At 39.0% G+C, this 26,533-nt stretch overlaps 2 protein-coding genes and 1 long non-coding RNA gene across 4 annotated transcripts in view; all 3 read right to left on the reverse strand.

The window, feature by feature from the left end:
- Positions 1–3,291: 3,291 nt before the first annotated feature.
- Positions 3,292–4,392, reverse strand: LOC138708872 (uncharacterized; the record flags this gene model as incomplete). The annotated part of the gene is made up of 1 exon (XM_069839144.1): positions 3,292–4,392. A coding segment is annotated over one exon (1,101 nt), but the record flags the coding sequence as incomplete, so codon positions are not given.
- Positions 4,393–7,186: 2,794 nt separating this feature from the next.
- Positions 7,187–10,043, reverse strand: LOC138708333 (uncharacterized). The gene is made up of 2 exons (XR_011334707.1): positions 9,429–10,043; positions 7,187–8,229 (listed from the first exon to the last, which is right to left on the reverse strand). It is a non-coding gene; the product is annotated as an uncharacterized lncRNA (long non-coding RNA).
- A 6,096-nt stretch (positions 10,044–16,139) lies between these two features.
- The window catches only part of LOC138708344 (ankyrin-3-like), a 35,230-nt gene continuing 24,836 nt past the window's right edge, over positions 16,140–26,533 (reverse strand). For both annotated transcript variants that reach the window (XM_069838620.1, XM_069838619.1), the window contains one exon: positions 16,140–17,321. In XM_069838620.1, the coding sequence (XP_069694721.1) occupies positions 16,741–17,321 (581 nt within the window). In that variant the 3' untranslated portion in view covers positions 16,140–16,740. The remainder of the gene's footprint in view (positions 17,322–26,533) is intronic.

The following is a 26,533-nucleotide window of genomic DNA, read 5'->3' on the forward strand; positions in this document are numbered from 1 at the left end:
ATAAAATACTTCCTGAAGCTTTAAATATTATGATTAATAATCCTGACACACAAGAATTCGGTTATTATTTCAGAGATAATTATGCCAATAATTATGAGTGTTGGGCATACTGCACAACAGACTACATGCTGGTCTCAACACAAACATGTCACTAGAACGAATGCACCACACACTTAAGTATTCATATTTAAATGGCAAAAATCTGAAAAGATTGGACAAAGCCATCCACGCTATTATGATCTTCATAAGGGATAAATTAGTGGACAGACTAATAGTAATGCACAAAGGAAAATTAACAAGTAAAATAAAGGAGCTGAGAAAAAGACACAAGACAAGTCTTAAAATGAGTGAGAACATTATAACGAAAGAGAATGGTGTCTGGTTAGTTGAGACCTCATGAACACATGTTAAGGAACTTTATGTAGTGTCAGAAGTTACTTCTCAATGTAATTGTCGATTGCTGTGTACAGAGTGTAATGCTTGCATTCACAGATATTCATGCACTTGTATTGACTCTGCTATCAAATGGAACATGTGCAAGCATATCCATTTGGTCTGCAGACTACAAGGACACAGAGAGAGAGAGAGATCTTTCTGATCCATAACTGTTGAACCATCTAGCCTTGTATCAGACCACAAAAATGCCAGGCTAAAGATAATAAATGTCCGGCACTGCCATCTAGGTCACGAAAAGGGAAAAAGCATATAAAGACAAAAGAAAATGCCAGTGGCGTAAATCAAATGCCACAATACAGAGCTCTCATTAAGGAAAACTGAAGTGATATCGTATGAGAAAGCAACGTGTTTAAACCAAAACAAAATTGTTGAGTTTTATGCTGCCTTTGAAGCCATTGCTGACAATTTAAATTTAAGAAGTAAAGCACAGTGTCTGTACAATGCAGTCGAAACTGGTCTACAGCATACTTTAGTGCCAAAGAAAGTAAAAGCACGACATGGTGCTAAAATCATGCAGCAGGTCACAAATGCTGAAAAGGGAGCCACAACTACGGTAATGGTTTGTTGTAATGCCATAGGAAATTACATTCACCCATTTGTAATTTTCAAAAGCAAGAGAAACAAACCAGAGTTCACCGACGGAATGCCCCCTGGATGTGGTGAAAATGTCTTCAGAGTATATACATAAAACTCCAAGTTATTCACTCTCTGGCTTCAACATTTTTATAGTCATCAAACTCTTGGACCAGTGATTCTCTTCCTGAATGGCCATGGTTCCTATGCCAACAATGAAGAAGCACTATTGTTTGCAGAAGAAAACGACATCCAACTGATATGCCTGCCCCCCCATACCACTCACTTTATGCAGCCGTTGGATCATGTTTTCTTCAAACCTTTGAAGACAGCTTTAAATCAAGCCTGTGGTACATGGATAAGAAACCATCATGACAGAGGTATAACAGAGCTGAAGTTTGGTGTTCTATTTGCTGAAGCATGGGAAAGAGCATCTACAATTACCACAGCTGGTCATGGTTTTCAAGCTTGTGGCTTGTATCCCATAAATATACACGCCATTTCTGATGCTGCTCTTGCTCCGTGTAAGGTTTCGGACAAACACTAGAACAAAGTAATAGCAATGCAACAGATAACAATGCAGCCACCACCAATGTAACCACGCCCATGACGGAATGCCACCTGGATCTGTGGTGAAAATGTCTTCAGAGTGAATACATAAAACTCCAAGCTATTCACTCTCTGGCTTCAACATTTTTATAGTCATCGAACTCTTGGACCAGTGATTCTCTTCCTGAATGGCCATGGTTCCCATGTCAACAATGAAGAGGCACTATTGTTTGCAGAAGAAAACGACATCCAACTGATATGCCTGCCCCCCATACCACTCACTTTATGCAGCCGTTGGATCGTGCTTTCTTTAAACCTTTGAAGACAGCTTTAAATCAAACCTGTGGTACATGGATAAGAAACCATCATGGCAGAGGTATAACGGAGCTGAAGTTTGGTGTTCTATTTGCTGAAGCATGGGAAAGAGCATCTACAATTACCACAGCTGTTCATGGTTTTCAAGCTTGTGGCTTGTATCCCATAAATACACACGCCATTTCTGATGGCTGCTCTTGCTTTGTGTAAGGTTTCGGACAAACACCAGAACAAAGTAATAGCAATGCAACAGATAACAATGCAGCCACCACCAATGTAACCACGCCCATGACGGAATGCCACCTGGATCTGTGGTGAAAATGTCTTCAGAGTGAATACATAAAACTCCAAGCTATTCACTCTCTGGCTTCAACATTTTTATAGTCATCGAACTCTTGGACCAGTGATTCTCTTCCTGAATGGCCATGGTTCCCATGTCAACAATGAAGAGGCACTATTGTTTGCAGAAGAAAACGACATCCAACTGATATGCCTGCCCCCCATACCACTCACTTTATGCAGCCGTTGGATCGTGCTTTCTTTAAACCTTTGAAGACAGCTTTAAATCAAGCCTGTGGTACATGGATAAGAAACCATCATGGCAGACGTATAACAGAGCTGAAGTTTGGTGTCCTATTTGCTGAAGCATGGGAAAGAGCATCTACAATTACCACAGCTGTTCATGGTTTTCAAGCTGGTGGCTTGTATCCCAGAAATACACACGCCATTTCTGATGGCTGCTCTTGCTCCGTGTAAGGTTTCGGACAAACACCAGAACAAAGTAATAGCAATGCAACAGATAACAATGCAGCCACCACCAATGTAATCACGCCCATGAAGAGGAACAATGTTTCGATGTAGAGTACATCATATTCACCAGCAATAATACCCTTCGAAGAAGTTTCACCGATACCCCAAGGATCACTTCAAGGAGAAAATCTAACTATAGAGCAGTTTTTAAACGCTACACATTATCAGAAGATACATCGCAGAGTGCTACCACTAGAAAACGTCCACACCCAGAAGAGAATAGCAGCAATGAACGCGAGAGTGATAGTGAGAATTATTGCAGAGTGTTTGGAGAATAAGAACCACAAACAATTTTCAGAAGATTGGGTGTTGTGTCAAGAATGTAAAAGATGATACCACGAAACATGTGCTGGCAGAAGAGGGAAGAAACGTCTCACTTGTAAAAAAAAAGTGCCTAATGTGACGACGATATGTAGAAAAGAGTCATTCTATACTAATACTGTGTTTAATCATATGTTACTATGCGCAGGAATGTATCAAAAATGTTCTGTCCAACAGACCTCAATATAGTCTTTTGGACACTCTTATACTAATAAAGATTTTCATTGAACTTCGGAAAACTGTGTAATTACAAATCTACACTTAGAATTACGAGGTGGGTAAAAGGTGTGTAAATAAAGTAATGAGACTGGTCGTGTAGTGTTCGATTGGGCAACACTGGTGACGCGGGACTTGGAGGGGACACAGGTGACGCGGGACTTGGAGGGGACACTGGTGATGCGGGACTTGGAGGGGACATTGGTGACGCGGGACTTGGAGGGGACACTGGTGACGTGGGACTTGGAGGGGACACTGGTGATGCGGGACTTGGAGGGGACACAGGTGACGTGGGACTTGGAGGGGACACAGTGACGCGGGACTTGGAGGGGACACTGGTGATGCGGGACTTGGAGGGGACACTGGTGACGCGGGACTTGGAGGGGACACAGGTGACGCGGGACTTGGAGGGGACACTGGTGACGCGGGACTTGGAGGGGACACTGGTGATGCGGGACTTGGAGGGGACACTGGTGACGCGGGACTTGGAGGGGACACAGGTGACGCGGGACTTGGAGGGGACACTGGTGATGCGGGACTTGGAGGGGACACTGGTGACGCGGGACTTGGAGGGGACACTGGTGACGCGGGACTTGGAGGGGACACTGGTGACGCGGGACTTGGAGGGGACACTGGTGATGCGGGACTTGGAGGGGACACTGGTGACGCGGGACTTGGAGGGGACACAGGTGACGCGGGACTTGGAGGGGACACTGGTGATGCGGGACTTGGAGGGGACACTGGTGACGCGGGACTTGGAGGGGACACTGGTGACGCGAGACTTGGAGGGGACACTGGTGACGCGGGACTTGGAGGGGACACTGGTGACGCGGGACTTGGAGGGGACACTGGTGACGCGGGACTTGGAGGGGACACAGGTGACGCGGGACTTGGAGGGGACACTGGTGATGCGGGACTTGGAGGGGACACTGGTGATGCGGGACTTGGAGGGGACACTGGTGACGCGAGACTTGGAGGGGACACTGGTGACGCGGGACTTGGAGGGGACACTGGTGATGCGGGACTTGGAGGGGACACTGGTGACGCGGGACTTGGAGGGGACACAGGTGACGCGGGACTTGGAGGGGACACTGGTGATGCGGGACTTGGAGGGGACACTGGTGATGCGGGACTTGGAGGGGACACAGATGAACATGTGATACATCGTCAGTGCGAGTTGGACCTCGCTAGAGTCATGTTGATGTCCACAGCACGTGTTGTAGTAAAACAGGTTTTGCTTGTGCGTTCTGACAATGAGTGACACGAATTTCAAGCAACGGTGTGCGGTCAAGTTTTGCTTCAGACTTGGACATAGTGTAACAGAAACAAACTTCGGTAGGGCTACGGAGACAGTGTTTTGTCAAGGGCCCAGATGTTTCGGTGGTTCAAGGCATTTGCAGAAGAAAGAGACTAATACTTCCTTTGGGGGTACCTCACGGGTAGGGTGTACCAGAACCAACCAACGACAACAGTGGATTTTAAACAGAATATTACGGCCGAAGTAGTGACAATCTCTCCGAAGTTTTGCAGCGATGATAGAAAATTTCCCGTTATGGCTCCATGAACGAGCTAATGAAGGACACCATCTGAAGAACACATTTTTGCAAAATGTAATTGAAGAATGAAGTAAAATCTTCATACTTCTGACAAATATTTGTCTTCTTACACCTGAGGGTAACTCGTCAGGCTTGACCTCAGGTGGGTCCTTTCAGGTTGCCACCTCCCGCACCTGGAGGAACCTGGAGCTCACGTGGGCAGGGTCGCTCTGGTCCCTGAAGTGGGACTGTCTCCATAGGAGAGTTCCCACCCACTACCCGTGCTGTTCCTTGTGAAACTGTGAGGCAACTGAAACGCGTTCGAACAGGCTTAACCAATGGAACAGTGATGAGAATCATTAACAAGACTTTAAAATGGTGAAAGTGAATGCTTGTTGGGTGCCAAGGATGCTGGACGATGAAGAAAAATACAAAATCGAATGACCTGCTCTGAAGAGATGTTGACAAGACACCACTCAGACCCACATTTTCTTGACAAGATGATCACTATGGATGAGACATGGATTCCTCTGTTCAATCTGGAAACAAAATGACAGTCAAGCCAGTGGAAACACGCAAACGCACCACTTCAATAAAAATTCAAAATCGGCGCCTAAGCTGACAAAATCTTACTCAATATATTGGGACCAAAAAGGGGTTATCCTCTCCCAAAGGGCATGACAATCGCTGGTGAACATTACAAAGACATCCTGAAGAACAAACTCTTGCCTGCAATTGCAGACAAGTGACCTGAATTGGTGAGAAATTTCATTTTGCATCAAGATGTGTCCCCCTCCGCCAAAGGGCACATGTTGTAACAGAATTTCTCCTTGAGCATGGTATTGCAACACTGAGACATCCTCCCTATTCACCTGACCTTGATCCCAGTGATTTCTGGTGTTTCACATGCTGAAACTTGGTCTTTGTGGGAGGCAATTTTCACCAAGAGCAAATCTAGATTCTGTAGTTTACCAGTTTCTGAAACAGCATTCTAAAGAATACTACTGTATAAAACATGCTATGAAAAGTGGGTTGAACGCTGGCAACTGTGCATAGATAAAGGAGACTATGTAGAGAAGTAAAGGTACAGTGACACGTCGCTACTTTTGCAGTGCAACTTTTGTACTGCAGCTGCAAAAGTGTTGTGTTCACACGTAAGCCAAAAGTAGTGTGCTGCAAGCTACTTTTCGTGCTGCGCAACCCGAGTGCTGCAAAAGTTGCAACTGGAGGTTGCGTGTCTGTTCACACACAAGGCACTACTTTGCAGCAGCAGTCATGCTGGTTTCCATCTCCGTGTTGACTTCTCAATATACATTTTGTGGTTATGTTCGCATTATTAAGAAACTCATGCGAAAGCTTCCTTATCTATTATTAGCTTTTCTGTCGTATCTAGTATTCAGAAATTGACATTATTTTTACTGTAAAGCTTTTAAAAACGCCTATATACTTAAATGATAACAAACAGTATATTCACGTAATCAACGTTGGCAACCTTCCTGTTTGGAACTACGCTACGGAAAATTTAAAAAATGAATTATATCGTCAGCAATTATACTCAGACTGTGTTGTGTATTTAATAACTATTACAAATAATTTATTTTCATCACATTTAACATAAAAATATATCCAAACAATAAAAGTATCATTGGCACATTTGGGTGGTAACACTGGTTGCAACCACAGCAAAAGTTTCAACAAAACCGATATCAAAAATGCTGCGGCTGCAACCTTGAGAACCCTGTTCACACGTCGCTACTTTTAAGCTGCACGCAGCATGGAAAAGTAGCGGGCAGCAGGTTCGGCAGCCACTACTTTTCGGGTTGCACCGTTGTTCACACGTCACAGTACAAGAGTTGTGCAGTTTTTTGTACTGCAGCGCTGCAAAAGTAGCGACGTGTGACCATACCTTAAGATGTATCAGACATGTACGTGCAAATAAATAATTCTGAGAAGTGTTTATACGTTACTTTTGAAGTGCACCTGTACAGTACAGTACAGTACAGGAAAATGTATTAGACAAGGGGTATAAACAGAGGAACTGCTATCCTCCATCTAGTACTGGGTATTAAGCTTGTATGCACATACTATTTGTGAGAATCAGACGACAGATTCTTATTCAATTCTATTAAAATTGAACAACACTAATAGCACTGAAGATCAATGCCAAATTGATTACATCCAGTTATTCGCTGCACTGTGAACAAGATGACAAAGTCATGTAGTCAAGGCATGACAATCACGAGCATTTCCTCTACATAGTGTGATATTCCCTTGTGTGTACATAGGAGGATAAAGGCCTGAAAATGATCACATTACAATGCTGCATTGCTCAATGAAATGGAATGAAGGTCATTTGGAACATAATATATGAGCATCGTTTCAAAACATATTAAGTCCAACAGTGGACGAAATTAAATTTGTTACTTTCTATTTATTCATCTTTCATGCTGTGAAGTCTGATGGTTCCAAGTCGTCACATTTGTAAACTGTGAAACAAGTACTTCAAAATGGTTTTGTGTTGTTGTTGTTTTCTAATGCCAGGCGTTTGACAATAAAGTCATTTGACCTCTTGCACTCCAATATTTTTCAAAGATATTATCATGGCCAGCCACTGAAGCACAGATTTTGAGGTGTTCCGAATCCATTTCTTGGTATGAGTTGCACAATGGGCAAAAGATGGCAAGTTGTAGCCGATTTAAGTGAACACCATATTTTAACGTTTTGGTGGCTACTTCATTCACACACAACCCCCAGAATGTCTGGAGGACCACAGCTGCCGTTGGTCGACGGGTCCACTGGACCTAGTTGGGAGATCTTGTTGATCACCAGCTTTCCCTCCTTAAGCCACTGGAGGACGATTTTAGTGCCATAGCAGGTCAGCACTAGGAACAGAAAAGTAGGAAGGGTAGGAAGGAAAGTGAAATGAACCCCTAGGCCTCGAATGCTCTAATACTGTCGGGGTCGAAGAAAGTAAGAGTTCAGTCAGAGGACTGGATAGGAAAGGGTAAAGAGAGAATTAGGTATTGAATAGTGCTAATTGATGAGGAGCCCCTCCCTTTAGTTCAGCTTGTAAAATTATGCTTACTAACAGCTGCACCACGGGAAGGTAGGGATGGGACATTGGGTATTTGTCCAGGTTGGTTCCTTAAAGCCTTCAATGGGAAGGATTAATGGCTCTCCCCCCTGTATCCGACAGATACTGTTTTGCAGCCACATCTTACATAGTTGTGTGTCGTCATCCACCAAGAAGAGGCCTAGAAACACAAGTGCTGACAAAACTCACTCCAACCCCCAGCCAACACAGGATGATGACCTTCACGCAGAGCTTTTCTCGTAGCTGGAGTACAGTAACAATACGATGAATCACATAACAGGACTAGATCAGCAACTTCTGACAAATGAGTAGCTTCAAGACATGACGTAACTTGATCTTCATGTCCAGCTTGCTGCAAACCTGTAATCAAGAATGTAAAAACGAACAAATATCAGAAACATCATTATTTGTGCATTTCTAAAATTTAGAGTAAAATAATGCAAGGCATAGAAAAAAAGAACTTATCTGCTAATACTATTTTTTTTATCATCAAGACCAAGAAGATGGAATGTCAAGGGCATGTAAGCAAGAACAGATGATGCCAGAAAGGAGGAACTGCTGCCTATCCAAAGATAATCTGTTCTTATGTAACCTAGTAATGTTAAATCTTGTAAGAGTTGGTAACACGCTTAAAGCTCAGGTTTATGAGCCTTCTTATCAACGACAAACAGATTCCCATCCACACAGCTGTTACGTGACGAGGAACGGGAATTCATGGTTGGAGTGTAAGATTCAAAAAACATCTATCAATATCAACAGTTCCAAATACATTGACTCATTACCAAACAGTGTGAGTGAAATTTCGAAAAGTTTCCTATTAATTTAATTCTATCTGGGACATATCTTGTAATTGCCTTCTCAATTACTAGGTCAAATGGGGTAAATATGAAATAAGAAATTGGGTTAATTTCCAGACAGCATAAAATTTAATTGTTGAGATATTGAGAATAACTTTTTTTATGCATGAGTTATGCCTACATGTCCATTTGCTATAACGGGAAAATTTTAGAACACGGATTGCAAGTACCAAATTATGTCTTAAAATACTAAAAAGAGCAGATTTGTCTGCATTTGTCGAATGCGCATCATTATATTTACGAAAAGGCACTTTTCAGTGCCAATAATTTATTATGTGTGCACAAGGTTGGAATTTTGAAGTAAGAGGGAAAGGGTGCAATCCATGTTCTGTAGTTTATCCCTAAAAAGAGCAGATTTGTCTGGGTTTGTCGAATGCACATCGTTATATTAGGATAATATTAAAATGGATTTGATGGAGGTGGGATATGATAGGGACTGGCTTAATCTTGCTCAGGATAGGGATCGATGGCGGACTTATCTGAAGGCGATAATGAACCTATGGGTTTCTTAAAAGACATTTGTAAGTATGCATAACTCGACTAAAGACAAATAGGCATAACTCGACTAAAGACAAATAAGCCTACATAAATAGGCTACATATTACATTCTTTTGGTAACACAATTGTAAAGAAATAATCTCACGGCATCCAGCTTGCTGCCTCGCTGTACAACGTGTCCACCTCATTCCTCTAATAACTTACACATGATTCCGGACGCCCGTATTTTTTCCCCACACTGCACGATATCTGCCTCCTGGGTCGAAAAGCGTCGTTAGAAAAAGTTCGTTTTCACGCAGTATTCTTTACCGGCCGTTGAATATATTTTCACATTCGTTTTAACAGTAAATCTACTTCGAATTTCGTAGTACATAAAAACCTCAACAACAGGACACTGAATAAAAACTTAAATAAATAAATGGATAATAGATAATACACGACCAAGAACACTTGTACTCAGCGTCTGCACTTAACGGAAATCGACAGTGTGCCAACTCCAGAACCACGAAACCCGCCAAGGAGCTGCCAAAATTCCACTACATTCCGCTACGATTGAGAGTAGTGGGTATTAAATAAATATTGAGTAATAGACATCGAGTTAAGAGATTTTATGAAAATGCTGCTACCATCCACCGAACCTTATAACACGCTAATGGAAATAAACCGCAGAAAACGAGAGGAAGTGGAACCTGAAGTCTACAATACCAGTGCAGTGATAGCCCGAAATTGGATCCACCCTTCCGCGATTTACAACACATAACATAATATGCAACACAAATCCATTTCACCAGCATACTACCAGTCTATCTATAGGATAGATCATACATACCCAGATTGCTCGGCGTTATGACACATATATATGACATGGACAAATATATTTATCCATGTATATGATCTAGTCTAGTGACAAACTAGTCACAGTCGCTAATCCAGTGTTGCCAACACACAAATTGTATCCCCGTCAGTCTAACACCTGGAAATCCATCAGAATCCGTCAAAATTAAAAAATAATCCACTCAATATACCTATACAGAGTGTTTAAAAAATACGGGGCATAATTTCAGGTATATATTTCCCACATGTAGACAATCAAAATAGTTCATTACAACATGTGTCCAGAAATGCTTCATTTCCGAGTTATGGCCTTCACAACATTGAAATTCAGCGGAACGTTTTTCTTTCCGCAGGTCGTTGTCATTAAACAAGATGTTCAAAATGTCCACCTTCTGCTTGAATACAGACCTCACATCGATGTCTCATTGACCTGCGAACACGATACCAAACTCCAGGAGTATTGCATATGTCCTCAGAACATGCCACAATTCGATTCCGAAGGGCTTCCAAATCAGGCACCGGAGACGAATAAACCAATGATTTTAAATGGCCCCACAAGTAGAAATCGAGATCAGGTAAGCGTGGAGGCCAAGCAATTGGGCCATCTCTACCTATCCATGGATCAGGAAACCTTCGATCCAAGTACCGGCGAGCTGTACGACTGAAGTGTGCAGGAGCGCCATCATGCAAGAAGTGAATGTGTTGACGATTGATCAGTGGAGTGTCTTCTAAAACATGAGGTATGGTGTTTTCCAGGAAGTTTGTGTACGCCTGCCTCGTAAGTCTGTTTACAAGTACATGGGGTCCAACTAATCGATCACCAATGATACCGGCCCACATGTTGAGGGAAAACCGCACGTGGTGATGAGATGGAACAGTTGCACGTGGGTTTTCATAGGCCCATACATGCTGATTGTGGAAATTTGTTATGCCATCTCGTGTGAACTGTGCTTCATCTGTAAATAATACTAAGGCAGGAAAGTTCGGATTTACATCACTGACAGAACCTAACTCGTGCAGGGTAATCTGCTGGTGATAGGGCCTGTACACCTTGCAAATGATAAGGATACAATTGATACTCTTTCAAGTCTCCAGACAGTCATATGAGGAACATTGACTTACAACGCTACCCTTCGTGTGCTGATAGAAGGAGTCATGTTCACAGCCTCCAGAATCTCCTCCTGTACTTCTGGAGTTGTAGATCTTGGTCATCCCCTTCCCAAACCAGGAGAGTTAAATTTTCCATACTCGCACAGACGGTAATGGAGACGTACAAATGTCTTCCGATTTGGACATTGTCGCTATGGGTACCTCTCCTGGTACAAACGACGAGCCAGCGCAGCATTGCCATCTGCCTTACCGTACATGAAGTGTATCTCTGCCAGCTCTTGATTTGAATACATGTCGTACAGTCTAACGCCTACACAACACTGAATGTAACCTTCGCCTCGGAATGAACTGTCAGAGTGCCCTCTTAATGTCTCCTTTGACGGCAACGACCTGCGGAAAGAAAAACGTTCTGGTGAATTTCAATGTTGTGAAGGCCATAACTCGGAAATAAAGCATTTCCGGACACATGTTGTAATGAACTATTTTGATTGTCTACATGGGGGAAATATAGCTGAAATTATGCCCCGTATTTTTTAAACACCCTGTATACTAATAAAAAGCAAATTTTAACACAATATATTTACCAATTTTGATTAAAATAATTCGTCAACCTTTGACTTTATTACGAGGAAATCTTGAAACACAGGATTCAACATGGAACGGCACAGGCAGGGCTGTTCAAGAGAAAGTAAAATCCCCCAAAAATTAAACAATTAAAATGCAAGCAGTTAAAAAAAAAAAATCAAAAGATATAAATCTTAAATTCTGCCAGGAAACCCGTCATCCGTCAAAGCCATTCTTTTCCCGTCCGCTACCTTGAAATTCCGTCAGTTTTGAACTGACTGAATTTCCGTCCAGTTGGCAACACTGCGCCAATCTGTTAACGAAAGCTGAATTTGCATAATACACGTCACTGATCTTTAACCGGAAACCACAATTTAAGTCACAAAGAGTTAGTGTGCACTCAATGTTGGTTGCTTGACAGTTGTCAGCCCACTTTGAGGTCTGTGGATATAGAGGGAAAAATTGGATCGGTATCTGGTAGAGTTCCCGGGTAGCTCAGTTGGTACGTTTAACCAAAGGTCGCGGGTTCGATACCTGGCCCCAGAACAATTTTCCCGTTGAAATTATTCAAATCAACTTTGCAGGGAGTTATACCTGAAAGCTTTATTTGCATAATACACGTTACTGTTCGTTAACAGAAAACCACAATTTAAGTCACACAGAGTTAGTGTCCACTCGAAATGTTGGTTGCTTGACGGTGGTCAGCCCACTTTTAGGTCTGTGGATATACAGTGAAACCTCTCATTTACAGACATCGAAGGGACGTAACAATCTGTCCGCATCTGGGAGGTGTCCTTTATTGGGAAGGAGGCTCCCCAATCTAATAGTAAATTTATAATATGCATTATGTATCCCTTCACGCTTTAAATGAAATGTATTACTGTAGTTTAATTCTAAATACAGTGTACTCTACTACATTAAATTCTTTGCAACTTTGAAATACAGTAGATAAGACCGAAAAAGGAAAATGCAGTACTGTACCATGCAATTTTATTCTAGGTCTAAAGTTATGCGGTACTGTAATTTACAGTTTTCAACTTAACCTTCACATTCAGGTGCCATGTCTCTCGAAACAGAACAACTGATTGAAGTGAAGAGAATAATCCTATTAACCCTATCATGTGTCGAATACAATTTCACGATCGCGGAAACCTTGGACCCATCAGACAGGTTAAATTTTATAACTTTGTTTATCCACCCACTTCCAGCTAACAAGGGGTAGCCGGCTGGGCTAGTGGTAGCCTATGAGACCCTTATTGTCTTCTGTCATGTTAAAAAATTCCTGTACAGTTCTTAAAAATTAATGTTCCATTATTGTAACACATTAGGTCTTGAAATCCAAGTTCTGTCCGCAGTCAGGAGGTAAAGCAAGCTTTAGGACTGTGAAACAGCTGTCCGTGTCCGTGTCTGAGAGTGTCCGTAAACGAGAGTTAAATTTATCTTTATTTCTGTATTATTTCAGTTGGGACATAAAAATCTGTCCGTATATGAGGAGTGTCCGTCTCTTGGAGGTGTCCGTAAGGAGAGGTTTCACTGTAGATGGAAAAATTGGATCGGTGTCTGGTAGAGTCCCCGGGTAGCTCAGTTGGTAGAGCATTGGTACATTTAATCAAAGATTCCGGGTAGCTCAGTTGGTAGAGCATTGGTACATTTAATCAAAGATCCCGGGTTTGATGCCCGGCCCAGGAACAATTTTTCCCTCGAAATTATTCAAATCAACTTTACAGGGAGTTATACCTGAAAGCTTGATTTGCTTAATAAGTATTAATAACACTTTTTTTTTAACTTTTACAGCTATATTGTGGCATACGTTTATGTGTAACAATGTTTTTTCTTAAACAACTTATTAATTTTGAAGTTTTATTCGCCTTAACATGAATTCCAAAGTGTCTGAGAGAAGTAGAACAATTTATGGAAAATGAACTACTTAAAAAAAAACCCACTTCAAACAAAAATAAGTGATTTCTTCGGGTTATCCTAGTTCTTTAAGATTTTTTTTTTTTTTTTTAACTGTTAGTGTTAAGTGTTTTATTGTAAAGTTTAATAATTCTTTCAAGTGTACTTGTGTGTTTGAATTTGTTCTCTGACGGAAGAACTATAATCACAATGGTAACGGTAGGTCAAACAGCATGGTTTTCAGAATAAAGCATAAAAGATTTGATTTTGATGTACATTATACTGAGATTTCACCTTATTATGTTTCCTATAGCTATGTACTGTACATTACAAATATATAGATCATCATCATCCTTCACGAATTAGGCCTCTGTAGACCTGTTTCGGCCCCATCTAGCAGTCTTCTGTCCTTATACGGCTTGTTTGAGGCTTGAAAGTAATGTAATTTTCCCTAAGATAGGTTACTAGCCTTATCGTTAGGTAGTCCAGTAGTGGGGCTGCCACTTTTAGCCTCTGGACAGGCTTGTAATGCAGCATTTCCTCTGCATTTGATGAAACAGTTATACCGCTGTGACTCGGTCGCCATTTCCTCGTTGGTAGAAACAGGGTGGACCACGGGAAGGTGAGGATGGCATTTGGATAGGAGAGGCTGTATGTTTCGCGTCACTATCCCTTCTTCACCCCTATATAGATATCCTATTCAAATATTTCATATGAATATCCATTTCCATTGTTGTGGTACTTTTTACATATTTTATTAAATTTCCTGCCTATTTTCTATTCATGTATTCACATCATTAAACCGACGCGACATAACGCAACAATACAAAAAAACGGCTACAAAAATGACCTGGGTTTCAAGTCAGCTCATGATATCATACAGCAAGAAGAGATAGAAAAACAACAACAAAAAGTGGTGCAAATATAGATCCCACAAGACATCTGCGCGGGACATGGAACAAAGGTTTCAAAATCAGTACTGTCCTGCCAAAATCGAGATGTCTGGGATCCCGAAAGAGGTCTAAGGCTGAAATGTCCTCTTCCTTGATGAGGTCGTAAGGTCAACCTGTCTATTCACATTACTATTATGTGTGTGTCAGTGAAACGTACAGCAGAGTCCGTATAGGTCAGTTTCTGTCAGATGCGTTTCCAATTCACTGTGGGCTAAAGCAAGGAGATGCACTATTACCTTTACTTTTTAACTTTGCTCTAGAATATGCCATTAGGAAAGTTCAGGATAACAGAGAGGGTTTGGAATTGAACGGGTTACATCAGCTGCTTGTCTATGCTGATGACGTGAATATGTTAGGAGAAAATCCACAAACGATTAGGGAAAACACGGGAATTTTACTTGAAGCAAGTAAAGAGATAGGTTTGGAAGTAAATCCCGAAAAGACAAAATATATGATTATGTCTCGTGACGAGAATATTGTACGAAATGGAAATATAAAAATTGGAAATTTATCTTTTGAAGAGGTGGAGACGTTCAAATATCTTGGAGCAACAGTAACAAATATAAATGACACTCGGGAGGAAATTAAACACAGAATAAATATGGGAAATGCCTGTTATTGTTCGGCTGAGAAGCTTTTATCATCCAGCCTGCTGTCGAAAAATCTGAAAGTTAGAATTTATAAAACAGTTATATTACCGGTTGTTCTGTATGGTTGTGAAACTTGGACTCTCACTTTGAGAGAGGAACAGAGATTACGGGTGTTTGAGAATAAGGTGCTTAGGAAAATATTTGGGGCTAAGAGGGATGAAGTTACAGGAGAATTGAGAAAGTTACACAACACAGAACTGCACGCATTGTATTCTTCACCTGACATAATTAGGAACATTAAATCCAGACGTTTGAGATGGGCAGGGCATGTAGCACGTATGGGCGAATCCAGAAATGCATATAGAATGTTAGTTGGGAGGCCGGAGGGAAAAAGACCTTTAGGGTGGCCGAGACGTAGATGGGAAGATATTATGAAAATGGATTTGAGGGAGGTGGGATATGATGGTAGAGAATGGATGAATCTTGCTCAGGATAGAGACCACTGGCGGGCTTATGTGAGGGTGGCAATGAACCTCCGGGTTCCTTAAAAGCCAGTAAGTAAGTATTATATGTGTTTTAAAGTTATGTTAGTTATTTTTTTAAATTACTTCAATTGACAATTCACCCATTGTAAAGGAGCATGCAGTACTGGTAATTCTGTTTTTGGATGCATAGCAAAAGTGGCAGAAAACTACTAATAGAAATGAATGGTAAACATGTAACTTTGCAATGTTTCAGTATGTCAACTTTAAAATGACCAACTCTCCAAACTGCTGGAAAAAAACACATTACGTCATTGTGAAGAAGGGTTGGAATTCTGTCAGGAAGATGTTATACCTCTGGGGAAGACACGGGAAATGAAATATGGCACTGCCAACATGGAACCAAATGTTTATGCACATGGGAATTGGAACAAGTGTGATGGATACTATCTGCAGGTTATGTAGAGAAATAAGTAAGAAGTGGGCATCATAATGATATGTGTCTATATTAAATAGAAATTAAATTTTCAAGTTCTGTGCTCAAGAAGTATACCTTACTTTTGGAATGCTTCTTGTAACAACATCCTCGTTGTACACCCATTTTGTTAATAACGAACCACACATGTGCTTATCTTTTATACAATTTATTATAAGACTTTGATTATTGCACCAAGCACACGAATCTTCTTTGTAAATAATACGAGATAGAGAATTTTCATAAATTATTTTCTGTCAATGGCAGGTACTTGACATTATCATCACTGACCCAAGCATCCATTTCTATGAATAATGCACCAAAGCAATAAATTACACTTCAATCTTAAACACTGTATGTGATGCACCACTTTGAAGCGAGTCTATGAATTCCATGGATGAGATGATGAATGGAGGAATTGTGAAACTGCAATAGGAAAATGGAATAAACTGTGAAAACTATCTCAGCGTTTGGGAATACATCCACGTTTCTGGAATGGAAAGTGAACACTCTGTTTCAATAATGGTGCGCCATTTCCTTCCCAAATGTAACAATATCTGCAATTATTATCTTATGAAATATTTTATCTGTTAGAAAACTGATTAGAGTCTCCTATAAATCAGTTGTAAAATCGATATCCTCTAAGAGAACATACTTTTTCAATGTTAAAGGCAAGTCTGATGACATAATCTTCTCGTAAACTCTCTCTCCAAGTTGGACCCTGATCACTAGCCGACACAGTTCTGACAACCTCATGGGATTGAACTTCATGTATGTCAACCAATCCCTCAAACTGTCCAATGCCAGCGATGACGAATCAGACAGAGGCTGAATATCAGGCGTGCAATGCCGGAGGTCAAAACCAGCATACACAATCATTTGAGCTAAATGGAAGTTATTTCTTTTCCTAGCCAGACAGAGGTTGTCTACAACACAAGCCTCCACATCACAGAGGTTGACGTCCGTCCCGTGCCGGATGAGGAGTGCTGCTGCTCTGTCCTTTTCTAGCAAAATTGCCCTGAACAGTGGCGTGTCCCCACCAGTGCACGTCTGGACATTCAGAACTGCTCCATATGATCGCAGTATGTGGAACATGGACTCGAAAGTGGGGTACTTGGACTCACGGATGAATTCCACTGCCTCGTGTAAAGGCATACTTCCTGTTAGAGCATTGGGGTAGTTGACAGCCGCACCTACGAAACACAAACAACCAAAATTTACAAACACGAACTTGTCACTACCTTGGCAGAAAAATTAGCAGTACGACTATTGCTAATATGGAGATTTAATATGATGTTTCCAGATACAATGTAATACTTCGGAATATGTATGATATGAACTTTCTTGTGTTAAATTTTAACGTAGCTTGTTAACATGTTTCGACCTATTTTCGGTCATCTTCGGAACTGGTCGTTGTTGGTCTTGGTACCTCTTGTCTCCTGTGTGGGTGCGTTCATAGTGTAGAGTCAAAGAGTGTGTGTGTTTTGAAATTGAGTTGTGTGTTGAGAATATCGTTGGGGTGTGTTTTCGTGTGTCTATATATTTCATATTGTTCTAGTGTGTTCAGTTTCTGGCTTTTTGGTTGGATGTGTAGTATTTCCATGTCTGTGTTGATGTCTCTGTAGGTGTGGTTGGCATTTGTGATGTGTTCTGCATATGTGGAGGTGTTTTGTAATTTTGTTATGGCTGTGATGTGTTCTTTGTAACGTGTTTGAAATGATGCGCCCGTCTGTCCTATGTAGAAGTTGTTGCAGGTGTTACATTTGAGTTTGTATACGCCTGTGTGGTTGTATTTGTTTGTTTGTGTTGTTTGTGTGTTGAGATGTTTTTGTAGAGTGTTATTTGTTCTGTATGCGATGTTGTAACTTAATTTCTTGAATGAGGTTGCAATTTTATGTGTGTTTTTGTTTTCGTATGTTAGTGTGATGTATTTTTTGTGTTCTTGTGCTTGTGTTGTATTCTTTTGTTTTTTGTGGTTTTGTTTTATCTTACGTATTATGTTGTCTATTATGTTAGGGTTGTATCCGTTTTCTTGTGCTATGTATTTGATTGTGTTTAGCTCTTCGTTGTAATCCTGTTGGTTCATTGATATGTTGAGTAGTCTGTGTACCATTGTTCGGAATGCAGCTTGTTTGTGTTGTGTGGGGTGGTTGGATGTGTTGTGTATGTGTGTTGTTGTTGTTGTGGGTTTTCTGTATACTTTGAATGTGTGTTTGTTGTCTACTTTTGTTATTGTGATGTGTAGAAAATTTATGGATTTGTTTTCAATTTCTAATGTGTAGTGTAGCTTTGGGTGTATTTTGTTTATGTGTTGATGCAGGTTTCGGATCTGTCTTTTGTTTCCTTTGTATAGTATTAGTATGTCATCTACGTATCTGTGCCAATATATGATGTTGTCTGCGTGTTTGTTGTTGTCTTTGTTTAGTATGTATGTCTGTTCTACGCGGTGTAAGAATAGTTCTGCTAGTATGCTGGAAATGGGTGATCCCATGGGTAGGCCTTCGGTTTGTGTGTAATATTTGTTATTGTATGTGAAGTAGTTTTGTTTTGTGATGATGTCTGTTGTGTGGATGACCAGTTCCGAAGATGACCGAAAATAGGTCGAAACATGTTAACAAGGTACGTTAAAATTTAACTAAAGAAAGTTCTTATCATACATATTCCGAAGTGATACAGTGTTAAAAGTTGTGTAATCAAGATGTACAAATGTAATACATAACAATGTTCAAAATGAAGCTAAAAGAAAACAAATTTTTATTAAATATGGTTCTCCCAATCTTATTATATGGCACTGAAACTGGTCCAAGAGCACACAACGACATCAATAAACACTGGAGATGAGATTGTTATAAAGATATCTGGATACAACTTAAAGGTCAGAAAAGAAATTAAATTAATACTCTGATGTATAAAAATGCTATAGATTATACCAAACTAGCAAAATAATTAGGGAGTGTGAAATTATAGGATTAATTTACAGGGAAAGCACGGCAAAGGCTTACAATACTCAACAGATTAGCAAGCAACAAATGGGGATGCTTTAAGAATACACAAAACCTACATTAAACCAGTACTTCAATATGGAAATGCCCATGAGGCATTAGTGGCAGCACCACATCTAGACTCAATGAAATGGAACTAGTTCAAAAACCAAGCAGTAAGAATAATCACAGGTGGAGTTAAATCAACCTCCATTCCAGCTATGGAAATCTTCACTGAAAACTTACCAATATATCGTGAAATAGAAAACCCGTTATCTGTATGAAAAGCTAAGAAGATTACCATTTAATAACTATTGGAAGATATGTATTAAAACCACAAGAAACCTTAAAACCTAAAGGTACGATCACATGTCGCTACTTTTGCAGCGCTGCAGTACAAAAAACTGCGCAACTCTTGTACTGCGACGTGTGAACAACGGTGCAACCCGAAAAGTAGCGGCTGCCGAACCTGCTGCCCGCTACTTTTCCATGCTGCACGCAGCTTAAAAGTAGCGACGTGTGAACAGGGTTCTCAGGGTTGCAGCCGCAGCATTTTTTATGTTGGTTTTGTTGAAACTTTTGCTGCGGTTGCAACCAGTGTTACCACCCAAATGTGTCAATGATACTTTTATTGTTTGGATATATTTTAATGTTAAATGTGATGAAAATAAATTATTTCTAACAGTTATTAAATACACAACACAGTCTGAGCATAATTGGTGACGATAATTAATTTTTTTAATTTTCCGTAGCGTAGTTCCAAACAGGAGGGTTGCTAACATTGATTACGTGAATATACGGTTGGTTATCATTTAAGTATATAGGCGTTTTTAAAAGCTTTATAGTAAAAATAATGTCAATTTCTGAATACTAGATACGACAGAAAAGCAAATAATAGATAAGGAAGCTTTCGCATGAGTTTCTTAATAATGCGAACATAACCACAAAATGTATATTGAGAAGTCAACACGGAGATGGGAACATGCAGCATGACTGCGGCTGCAAAAGTAGCGCCTTGCGTGTGAACAGACTCGCAACCTCCAGTTGCAACTTTTGCAGCACTCGGGTTGCGCAGCACGAAAAGTAGCGTGCAGCACGCTACTTTTGGCTTACGTGTGAACACGACACGCAACTTTTGCAGCTGCAGTATAAAAGTAGCACTGCAAAAGTAGCGACGTGTGACCGTACCTTAAGGAAGATTTATCCAAAAAGTCAATACTACACAGGAGAAATATAACTTAACAACTAAAGAGATAAAAAAATTTACCTCTTCCAACATGCTCCGTATCTTAAATTGAAATTAACTGTGAAGACTAACTAGCTGAAACAATTACAGTTAAAAACAACATCGACCCATTATTTTTAAAACTGTCAACCGTGGAAACCATTCATATTCGGTACTCACAACAAGACTGACTGCATATATACACAGATGGAAATGCTGGTGTAGAAATTGATTCCAAAGTTTTCAGCTTTTATTTGATCTTGGATCCAAACACAACCCATTTTGATGGAGAAATTGAAGCCATTAATACAAGTTTAAAACAACTCTTCAATTTCATACATAAATATAGCAAAATCGTCATATTTTGTGATTCAAGATCAGCATTACAAGCTATCACAACACAACACTGCTCATGTGATAGTAAAGTAAAAGAAATGCATCATTCTTTGAATCTACTACAAAATATTGGAAAACAAATTTTCAATGGATATCATCAATATTGGTATTGACGGAAATGAACATGCTGATATTTTAGCAAAGGGCATCCCAATTAAACAATTAAGAACTAACCACATGACATATCATTCTTCCACACTATAACTAAAATAAAACAAAACGAAGAATTTAAAAACAACAGTGCTGCAAAAAATAAAGAACCATTTTTAACGGAAGAAGAAGAAATAAGCAACTGAAAGGACTGCAAGATCCAGACATGTTAGATAGGAACAATGGAGGAAACAAATTAAATGAACAACATGATACTTTGTTTGGTTGAGGAATAACTACAACACTGTAGAAATAGATACATAGATTTTTAATGGCTTTATAACCAAGAATTCAACATCGTTAACAACAACATATCAGTATCCAAGGAAAATTATGCTTCTTGTGAATGTTCAACTGTTTCTTTCTTTATCACACTTGGATGTACTGAATTAGTGCAGAAATTTTTGTCCTTACACAACCATAGTTCTGTGCTATTATATAATCAGGAAATATTGCTCGAATAAATTCCCTGCATGGTCAGAAACATATGATGAGATATTGTGCTCTAATAGTACATTATGCAACGAGCCTATAATGGTAGTAATTACGACGCGAGTATGTTTATGAAACGAGCTTGTTTCATAAACATACTCGCGTCTTAATTACCATTATAGGCAAGTTTCATACGACTTTTTATTCTCGACCATATTTCTAACTTGAAATTATTCATAAGCAGGGAAAGGATTTATATGTAAATACATATTTACTTATAAAGCTAATATAATTTATATTTTGCATTATCTTTATGTTTCACAATGTGTAGGGTTGAAAAATCCTACTTTTATTTTCCATATTTTTCCATATTTTAGAGTTTAGTACATATTTTCGTTAATTTCCATATATTTTCCATATTTCATATAAAACAGTCCATATTATATTAGGTTTAACAATAAAACAAAACAAAATTCCATTAACTTTTAAAAATACATTTCAACAATAGAGATTTAAACACATGTTCAGTAATCCCTTTAACATCAGAGTTATTTGAAAATTAGCAGTCCTATCAACAATGGGAAAGTAAGTTACAAAACTGTATTAATTTAATTTAAAATTTTTAACAGACTTCAGTTGTGCAACTCAACAGTTAAATGCCAGTCAGAGTACACATAGGTTCAGTTTTGTAAATCATACTATAAAGACGGTAAATATGCCAAAAGTACGTCATTCAGTCAATTTAAAATCAAAACTAACAAGTTACATTTCAGAATTTAAAGAAGATGGTTTATCAACTGACAATAAAATATTATTTTGTAATTTGTGTCAGTGTGCAGTATCATCTACACAAAAGTTCCTGGTGCAACAACACATTACAACTAGTAAACATCAGGCCAACAAACAACTAAATTCCAAGCAGAGACAATTGTTTTTAACACAACCAACAACATCGAATGTAAGATCTGAGTTTAACATCGACCTGTGCCGTTCTCTCATCTCTGCTGATATTCCTCTCTACAAACTAAAGAATAAGGTCTTCAGGGAATTCCTTGAAAAATATACTCAACATACAATCCCGGATGAGTCAACACTTAGGAAGACGTATGCTCCATCCATCTACGATGAGACAATACAGAAGATAAGAGATGAAATTAAAGATAGTTCAATTTGGGTTTCCATTGATGAGACTCCCGACAAAGAAGGTAGACTTGTTGGTAATGTAGTTATCGGTTTGTTAAGTGAACAATATTCTGAACGAATTCTTTTACATTGTGATGTTCTAGAAAAGTGCAATAACAAAACTATAGTTAAACTGTTCAACGAAGCTATGGGTATCCTGTGGCCAAAGGGTATTATGTACGATAATGTGTTATTCTTTATTAGCGATGCTGCCCCTTATATGGTCAAAGCTGGACAAGCATTATCTGTTGTATATCCTAAATTGACTCATTTTACTTGTGTGGCGCATGCATTTCATCGTGTGGCAGAAGTGGTCAGAGACAATTTCCCTAAAGTAGATTTGTTGATTTCATCAGTGAAAAAAGTATTTCTCAAAGCTCCCAGTAGAGTTAACGTGTTGAAAGAAATGTACCCTGAAATTCCATTGCCACCAAAGCCAATTTTAACTAGATGGGGTACATGGCTAGAAGCAGTTGAATATTATGCCGAACATATAGACTCTATTAACAATGTTCTCCTTGCATTGGACTCTGAAGATGCAGTCTCAATTGATACTGCGAAAACAGTTACCTGTGACATAAGTGTGAAGAATGACTTAGCTCACATTCAGCATACATTTTCATGCATCATAAAAACGCTCAAAAGTCTCCAAAATAGGCACCTTTCACTATCTGAAAGTTTTGAAATTATAAATAGTACTGTGGAACAACTGAATCGTGGTAGAGGTAAAGTTGCAGATGCAGTAAGAGCTAAGGTGGACACTGTACTTTCAAAAAACCCTGGATATGAAGAACTACAAAAGGTTGTTGCTGTGATGAGTGGTGAATCAACAGTGAAGATTAACTTGGACTTATCCCCAGCAGACATTGTGAAATTGAATTATGTACCAGTTACTTCTTGTGACGTCGAACGCTCTTTTAGTCAGTATAAATCTATCCTCAGAGACAATAGAAGAAGATTCACTTTTCAGCACTTGAAAGAAATGTTTGTAACCTATTGTTATGGTAACAGACAATAAAAATTGTGTTTTGTTGAAACTACATTGGAAGATAAGGTACGTCCATTATATTTTTTGTTTAATTTGATTAAAATGTACCAATATTTAACGTACATAGTCATTTTTTTATAATTTTAAGTCCATATTTAATTCCATATTTTGGTAAAAATCCATATTTAATTCCATATTTTGGTAAAAATAACTACATATATATTTACATATTTCATATATTTTTAGTCCATATAAATCCGTTCCCTGTTCATAAGTATTCATGTTATTCTTACGTGACTGGGGAGCGCAACTGACCTTGTGCAATTTCGTAAATTGTGAGATGTGCCCAAACGCAAAGTATTGATTTTTTCCGAGGAACAAATGTCACTGACCTTGATATAATCTAGAGAGTAAAATGAACATTGATCTTGATATAACATTGAAATTGATTTAGACATTGAAAAACGAGATGACAAATTGAATTTATTTGAATATTATTTACAATTAACGCTAATTATTATAGTAACAGAACATAACCTTCTGCGACAGTATTGGATTTCCAGCCTCCGTAATGTTTCACTAGTTGTCTTTCGATTGCATATCCGAGAATAATCTATACTTGCGCTTTCATATTGCTATAATGGCGCTTTCTGATTGGTTGAAGAACTTAATTTTAATGAATAGGTGTACTTTAATAAGGTCCAAATTTCTTGGCTTAAAAATCGATAATGTGTTAAATTGGAAAAATCATATTAAAGAAATTACCCCCAAACTAAATTCAGCTTGTTTTGCTATTAGAACTATGCAAAAGATAGTAAATATCAATACCTTAAAAACAATATACTTTGCATACTTCCACTCGGTAATAAGTTTTGGGATAATATTCTGGGGAAATTCCACAGATAGTAACAGTATATTTCTATTACAAAAAAGAGTAATTAGAATAATAGTAGGTGCCAAATCTAGGGAATCTTGTAGGACTATTTTAAAAAAACTACAAATAATGCCCATGGCTTGTCAGTATATCTTTTCATTAATAGTCTTCCTCGTATGTAATCATGAAAACTTTGTAACTAATTCAACAGTTCATAGCATAAATACACGTCAAAGAAATTACTTTCATACTCCATCGGCAAGTCTATCATGCTATCAAAAAGGAGTGCGTTATATGGCAGTAAAAATTTTTAATAGCCTTCGTATCGATATAAAAAATGAAACTCAAAACATAAGATTATTTAGGGCCAAATTAAAGAAGTACCTAATTTCTTACGCCTTCTATTCTGTAGGTGAATTCATGACATTCAATAACACTTCATGAAATTGATACTAAAACTTTGTGTTGTACTAGTAGACTATATTGTAAATCTCGTCTGTATGTATATTTCATCTAGACTGTGGCTATAAATTAAGACTTTATAATAGTATTAAGTTTTTTGACTTGTTCCATATTTTAGCTGTAAAGCAATGTATGAATACCATGGAATGTTAATAAATACAATACAATACAATACAATACAATACAGCTACCAGGTGTATAATTACTAAATTTCGCCATGGTCAAGCATAAAAGAAATTATGTAAACAATTCGGCATTCATGACCACTGTTTTTTCATTATTATCAAAGAATGATGAAATATACTTTTTTCCAAATGCATTTGTCCATACTGTTTCATGCTTCTACAGTCATTTCGGCCTCCATCAGCTGCAGAAAAATCACATGAGCACACACTACAGAACTCATGGTTTTCATTGACACGTGAAAGAACTAAACATGACCATTCCTTTGTGTAACCCTCCTGATATTTATTCTAATACTGCTGTCTTCTTACTAGTGGATGCAGTTTGAGAACTCAACACCAGTCATTTCCAACTGGATGCTCTGTGACGGCATAGCAGGCCTCTCTCATTCTCTGTAGCAATCCAGATAGACACTAAGGACCAGATTGCAACGTGAAACAGTGGCATATGGCAAATCAGTACAACGTAGTGTTTACAGTAATAATATCGCAGTGTATTACGAATGAGGTAGGTATATGCTATTATAGTTAAATAATTCTGGTATCTTTCTGTCACAGTTTGTAGCAAGCTTGCCTGCTGATCCAGAGTTACGCTTGGGCTTGGGTTTGATTCTCACTTGGGCTGATTACCTGGTTGGGTTTTTACCGAGGTTATACCCAAATGTAAGGTGAATATCAGGTAATCTATGGCGAATACTTACCCTCATCTCGCTATCACCAATTTCATCAATGCTAAATAACCCAATAGTTGATATGATTGGGGCACACTTTTCCCAAAAAACTATTCCCAGAATATTAATGTTCCAAGGATTTTTTTTCCCCAATCAATACCAATATCCAATATTTTCCTCCTAAAAGTAATTATTTCCAATTTATTATTTTACCAATAATGTAATAAATGTTAAACGCAGAATAAATATGGGAAATGCGTGTTATTATTCGGTTGAGAAGCTCTTATCATCCAGTCTGCTGTCCAAAAATCTGAAAGTTAGAATTTATAAAACAGTTATATTACCGGTTCTTCTGTATGGTTGTGAAACTTGGACTCTCACTCTGAGAGAGGAACATAGGTTCAGGGTGTTTGAGAATAAGGTGCTAAGGAAAATATTTGGGGCTAAGCGGGATGAAGTTACAGGAGAATGTAGAAAGTTACACAACACAGAACTGCACGCATTGTATTCTTCACCTGACATAATTAGGAACATAAAATCGAGACGTTTGAGATGGGCAGGGCATGTAGCACGTATGGGCGAATCCAGGAATGCATATAGAGTGTTAGTTGGGAGACGGAGGGAAAAAGACCTTTAGGGAGGCCGAGACGTAGATGGGAGGATAATATTAAAATGGATTTGAGGGAGGTGGGGTATGATGATAGAGACTGGATTAATCTTGCACAGGATAGGGACCGCTGGCGGGCTTATGTGAGGGCGGCAATGAACCTTCGGGTTCCTTAAAAGCCATTTGTAAGTAAGTATGTAATAAATGTTCCAAAGACTTTTTTTTTCCCCAGTCAATATAAATATCCAAAATATT

This window comes from Periplaneta americana, chromosome 1 (assembly GCF_040183065.1).
Source record: "Periplaneta americana isolate PAMFEO1 chromosome 1, P.americana_PAMFEO1_priV1, whole genome shotgun sequence".
NCBI lineage: Eukaryota > Metazoa > Arthropoda > Insecta > Blattodea > Blattidae > Periplaneta > Periplaneta americana.